We start from the raw sequence: 6,538 nt of genomic DNA, 5'->3' as shown, positions 1-6,538 counted from the left end.
GATGTTTCTTTTGCATCTCAGACGTGTCTTTTGGATCTCAGATGTTTCATTGGTGTCTCAGACGTTTCTTTTGCGTCTCAGATGTTTCTTTTTATGTTTCAGGTGTTTCTTTTTGTGTCTCAGATGTTTATTTTATGTCTCAGATATTTCTTTTATATCTCAGATGTTTATTTTGTGTCTCAGATGTTTCTTTTGTGTCTCAGACGTTTATTTTAGATCTCAGACGTTTCTTTTGGATCTCAGATGTTTCTTTTTATGTTTCAGATATTTCTTTTTATATCTCAGATGTTTCTTTTTGTGTCTCAGATGTTTCTTTTGTGTCTCAGATGTTTCTTTTGTGTCTCAGACGTTTATTTTAGATCTCAGACGTTTCTTTTGGATCTCAGATGTTTCTTTTTATGTTTCAGATATTTCTTTTTATATCTCAGATGTTTCTTTTTGTGTCTCAGATGTTTCTTTTGTGTCTCAGATGTTTCTTTTGTGTCTCAGACGTTTATTTTAGATCTCAGACGTTTCTTTTGGATCTCAGATGTTTCTTTTTATGTTTCAGATATTTTTTCTTTTTGTGTCTCAGATGTTTCTTTTGTGTCTCAGATGTTTCTTTTGTGTCTCAGACGTTTATTTTAGATCTCAGACGTTTCTTTTGGATCTCAGATGTTTCTTTTTATGTTTCAGATATTTCTTTTTATATCTCAGATGTTTCTTTTTGTGTCTCAGATGTTTCTTTTGTGTCTCAGATGTTTCTTTTGTGTCTCAGACGTTTATTTTAGATCTCAGACGTTTCTTTTGGATGTCAGATGTTTCTTTTTATGTTTCAGATATTTCTTTTTATATCTCAGATGTTTCTTTTGTGTCTCAGATGTTTCTTTTGTGTCTCAGACGTTTATTTTAGATCTCAGACGTTTCTTTTGGATCTCAGATGTTTCTTTTTATGTTTCAGATATTTCTTTTTATATCTCAGATGTTTCTTTTTGTGTCTCAGATGTTTCTTTTGTGTCTCAGATGTTTCTTTTGGATCTCAGATGTTTCTTTTTGTGTCTCAGATGTTTCTTTTGTGTCTCAGATGTTTCTTTTGTGTCTCAGATGTTTATTTTATGTTTCAGGTGTTTCTTTTCGTGTCTCGGGTGTTTCCTTTGTGTCTCAGATGTTTCATTAGTGTCTCAGACGTTTATTTTGTGTCTCAGATGTTTATTTTATGTTTCAGGTGTTTCTTTTTGCGTCTCAGATGTTTCTTTTGTGTCTCAGATGTTTCTTTTGTGTCTCAGATGTTTATTTTATGTTTCAGGTGTTTCTTTTTGTGTCTCAGGTGTTTCCTTTGTGTCTCAGATGTTTCATTAGTGTCTCAGACGTTTTTTTTGTGTCTCAGATGTTTCTTTTGTGTCTCAGATGTTTCTTTTGGATCTCAGATGTTTCATTGGTGTCTCAGACGTTTCTTTTTTGTCTGAGATGTTTCTCTTTTGTCTCAGATGTTTCCTTTGTGTCTCAGATGTTTCTTTTGTGTCTCAAATGTTTCTTTTAGATATCAGGAATTTTTTTTATATCCGACGTTTCTTTTGTATCTCAGATATTCATGTCTTTCTCTCTTATTGGATCTACATACGTAATTGGTTTTCTATCTTGTGATGGCCTAGTAGAAACGTCCCTCCTTTGTGATCGCCAGACTGGGGTTCGAATCCAGATTAAACTCGTTACTTCCTTTGGTCGCTGCAACCTCACCATCCTTTTGAGTTAAGGATGGGGGTTGGGGGAGCCTACAGGTCTAGCTGCCGAGTTATCAGGAGCCATTTCCGGGCCCTCCCTGGTCCTAGCTTGGTGGAGAGGTGGCTTGGGCGCTGATCGTATGTAGGTATGGTCAGTCTCCAGGGCATTGTCCTGCTTGCTATAGCAATGTCAGTGTCCCTTGCCTCTGGTCAGTCTCTATGGCATTGTCCTGCTTGCTATGGCAATGTCAGTGTCCCTTTTCTCGGCCATTCATGAGTGGCCTTTAAACCTTTAATTGGAGGTATGTAATTAGTTTATAGTCTTGCAAAGTACTTTGTTTTTTAATATTAATATTATGGCCAAAGCCCTATTGAGTTAAAGTAAAATAAAAAATGCAAGCTTTAAGTATAGTCTTACAAATTACTTGTTTTTTTAATATTACTATTGTGGCTAATGTCCCATCGAGTTAAAAAAAACAAAGAAAAATTAATGGTTAAGAGAATCTATTTGTTTTTTTTTTTTTATATTAGAAGCTATCTTTGTTTTTTTTTACTATCTTTTATATATTTTTGAGGAAATATTAATGGGAACTTTCCCCCCTTTTCAGACGTATAGTTTTTTATTATTCAATATATATTCTAAATGTATAAACAACAGAATTAACTGTTCTAATAAGTACTATGTATTTATATATTTTTTTTATTTCATGTATTTTTCCAGAAATGTTGGTTGGGTTTCACTTACTTTCCCTGAGATGGTTTTAAGTATTTCATTATCAAGGAGTAATGATACTTGAAATTCGGAAGTATTTTGCTTAAATATTAAAACAACAGAATTAGCAGTCCTAATAAGTACCATGACGGTTAACAGCGTTATCACCTGTAAATATACGTGTAATTACAGCACACAAGTATTATTATCTGAAAACATGCATATAATCACAGCCAAAAAGCATTATCACATGTAAATATACGTATAATTACAGCAACAACAAGCATTATTATCTGAAAACATACGTATAATCATAGCCCAAAAGCATTATCACCTGTAAATATACGTATAATTACAGCAAAAACAAGCATTATTATCTGAAAACACGTATAATCACAGCCAAAAAGCATTATCACATGTGAATATACGTATAATTACAGCAACAACAAGCATTATTATCTGAAAACATACGTATAATTACAGCAAAGAGGCATTATTACCTGTAAATATACGTATAATTACAGCAACAACAAGCATTATTATCTGAAAACATACGTATAATTACAGCAAAGAGGCATTATCACCTGTAAATATACGTATAATTACAGGAAACAAGCATTATCACCTGTAAACATACGTATAATTACAGCAAACAAGCATTATTATCTGTAAATATACGTATAATTACAACAAAGAGCCATTATCACCTGTAAACATACGTATCATTACAGCAAACAAGCATTGTTATCTGTAAATATACGTATAATTACAACAAAGAGCCATTATCACCTGTAAACATACGTATCATTACAGCAAACAAGCATTATTATCTGTAAATATACGTATAATTACAGCAAACAAGCATCATCACATGTAAACTTACGTATAATTACAGCAACAACAAGCATTATTATCTGAAAACATACGTATAATCACAGCCAAAAAGCATTATCACCTGTAAACATACGTATAATTACAGCAAAGAGGCATTATTACCTGTAAATATACGTATAATTACAGCAAACAAGCATTATCACCCGCAAAATAAGCATATTTACCTTCCCATTAATAAGCCTTTTAGCCAACCACCGACTCCACCCAAAAGAATATAACAACGAGAAGTCAACCTCTCAGCCAATGTAAACACTGACTTAACTCGACCCTAGAATGGCGCACAGCTCCAAGCGGAACAAACGCCCCTCCACCATAGTGGAACTTCCCTACGACTTCGAGTCCCCCGCTGATCGTATCACGAGGTACGACGTCTTCCCCGTGTACCTGCAGGAGGAAGCTGAGCCCATCTTCCAGCACTTCCTCGATAACTACATTATCGACGCCTACCTCAATCAAAACAAGGAGAGGAGGGCGTGTGCTTATCAGCTGAGGCATGGCGTGCTGGTGTGAGTTGGCGTGATGGGTCTTGGTTTATGTTGGACTCGTTGTTGTTGTTGTTGTTGTTTTTGTGTTTGTTTTTCTTGTTTGTGGTCTGTCTTTCAAGGCTTTGTTACTTTTGTCTTCAATATTATTGCTATTTAATTTCTCTTCTTCAAGGTCCTGTTTGACATTAATTTTTTCTTCCTCTAGACCCTGTTTGCTATTTCATTTTTCTTCTTCAAGCCCCTGTTTGGAATTTCATTTTTCTTCTTCAAGCCCCTGTTTGGAATTTCATTTTTCTTCTTCAAGCCCCTGTTTGGAATTTCATTTTTCTTCTTCAAGCCCCTGTTTGGAATTTCATTTTTCTTCTTCAAGCCCCTGTTTGGAATTTCATTTTTCTTCCCCAAGCCCCTGTTTGCTATTTCATTTTTCTTCCCCAAGCCCCTGTTTGCTATTTCATTTTTCTTCCCCAAGCCCCTGTTTGCTATTTCATTTTTCTTCTTCAAGCCCCTGTTTGGAATTTCATTTTTCTTCTTCAAGCCCCTGTTTGCAATTTCATTTTTCTTTCTCAAGCTCGTGTTTGACATTTAATTTTTCTTCCTCAAGTTCCTATTTGCAATTTTATTTTTCTTCAAGCCCGTTTGCAATCTAATTTCTCTTCTTCAAGTCCCTGTTAGACCCTTTAATTTTTCTTCTAAAAACCCCTGTTTGCAATTTAATTTTTCTTCTAAAAGCCCCTCTTTGCTATTTCATTTTTCTTTCTCAAGCTCCTGTTTGACATTTAATTTTTCTTCTAAAAGTCCCTGTTTGCAATTTCATTTTTCTTCAAGCCTCTGTTTGCAGTATTTTTCTTCTTCAAGCCCCTGTTTGCAATTTCACTTTTCTTCCTCAAGCTCCTGTTTGCTATTTCATTTTTCTTCCTCTAGCCCCTGTTTTGCTATTTCATTTTTCTTTCTCAAACTCCTGTTTGACATTTAATTTTTCTTCCTCAAGTCCCTATTAGATCCTTTAATTTTTCTTCGAAAAGCACCTGTTTGCAATTTATGCAAATATGAATTGGTAATTTTCAACTGAAACTGGATAATCTATAGACTTTTGATGGTTTTCTTCTCCTTTGTAGTCTCTTTCAAGGCCTCTTTCGTTTCTTGCTTCAAGTGTTTTCCTAAGTTTTGCTTTTTTGTTTTATTTTCCTTGTCCAAATTCATCCAAATTCGAATTAGTAATTTTCAACTTTACCTCTTTGTACTGGACCAGTCTTGTTTTTCTTCTATTTTGTGGCCTGTTTCTCAAGACTTCATTATCATCAGTAATTTGATTTATTTTTATCACAGTATCATCATTAGCCTAATTTGATTTACTTTTAACATCACAGTATCAGCATTAATTTAATTTATTTACAACATCACAGTATCATTAATTTGATTTATTTTTAACATCACAGTATCATCAGTTTGATTTATTTTCAACATCAGTATTATCATTAATTTGATTTATTTCTAACATCACAGTATCATCAATTTGATTTATTTTTAACTTCACATTATCATCAATTTGATTTATTTTTAACATCACAGTATCATTAATTTGATCTATTTTTAACATCACAGTATCATTAATTTGATTTATTTTTAACATAACAGTATCATTAATTTGATTTATTTGTAACTTCACAGTGTCATCAATTTGATTTATTTTTGATATATTATCATCATTAATTTGATTTATTTTTAACATAGTATCATCATTAATTTGTTTTACTTTTAACATCACAGTATCATAAGTAATTTGATTTATTTTTATCACAGTATCATCATTAATTTAATTTACTTTTAACATCACAGTATCATCAATTTGATTTATTTTTAACATAGTATCATCATTAATTTGTTTTACTTTTAACATCACAGTATCATAAGTAATTTGATTTATTTTTATCACAGTATCATTAATTTGATTTATTTTTAACATCACAGTATCATTAATTTGATTTATTTTTAACTTCACAGTATCATCAATTTGATTTATTTTTGATATATTATCATCATTAATTTGATTTATTTTTAACATCACAGTATCATCATTGATTTTATTTACTTTTAACATCACAGTATCATCATTGATTTTATTTACTTTTAACATCACAGTATCGTTGATTTTATTTACTTTTAACATCACAGTATCATTATTAAAATTTATTTATTTTTAATATCACAGTACCATCATTAATTTGACCTATTTTTAATATCATTCAACAATTTCTACTGGCATATATCACCATCCCCCTCTATTACAATCACCCCTATTACCTCTACTCCAACGTTCACCTCGCCAGGAAAGTTCGCTGCCCAGAGTGGTGGGGCAGATCCAGTCGCCCAGGCCGTCTTCCAACCCCGCTCGTCTCTGTGCTCTTTTCCGCCCCGGATGATCCGGACCTGCCGAGAAACTTGGTGATTCACGTTAAGGATGATTCTATCGATAATTTCTTCAACGAGAAGCTTATAGAGATGATGGAATATGTTAAAGAATTCTGATGTAACAAGACATTTTTTTTTATTAATGATGATGATCGATTTCTTGATCTGAATTTTTTTTTTAATTTTTTAGATTTTTTTTTTAGTTTTTTTTATATTAATAACTTTTTTTTTTAATATTCAACGCAGAAATATTTTTGGGGGGTAATGAAACTGGCAAATATTATATGATATCTACCGAAATTAATATGATTTCTTGATATTTTAATTGAGATTTCTTT

The 6,538-nt window shown here is 32.4% G+C and overlaps 1 protein-coding gene across 1 annotated transcript in view; it reads left to right on the top strand.

Moving 5' to 3' along the window:
• Window positions 1–3,547: 3,547 nt before the first annotated feature.
• LOC137636042 (uncharacterized) overlaps window positions 3,548–6,538 on the top strand; it is a 3,053-nt gene continuing 62 nt past the window's right edge. Inside the window, exons 1-2 of the mRNA XM_068368472.1 lie at window positions 3,548–3,812; window positions 6,119–6,538. The exon at window positions 6,119–6,538 is cut by the window's right edge and continues 62 nt beyond it. Of these exons, the coding sequence (XP_068224573.1) occupies window positions 3,580–3,812; window positions 6,119–6,317 (432 nt within the window). The 5' untranslated portion in view covers window positions 3,548–3,579 and the 3' untranslated portion in view covers window positions 6,318–6,538. The remainder of the gene's footprint in view (window positions 3,813–6,118) is intronic.

This window comes from Palaemon carinicauda, unplaced genomic scaffold, assembly GCF_036898095.1.
Source record: "Palaemon carinicauda isolate YSFRI2023 unplaced genomic scaffold, ASM3689809v2 scaffold2160, whole genome shotgun sequence".
NCBI lineage: Eukaryota > Metazoa > Arthropoda > Malacostraca > Decapoda > Palaemonidae > Palaemon > Palaemon carinicauda.
Note: the sequence above shows the minus strand (reverse complement) of the source record. Positions and strands in the feature narration are given on the sequence as shown.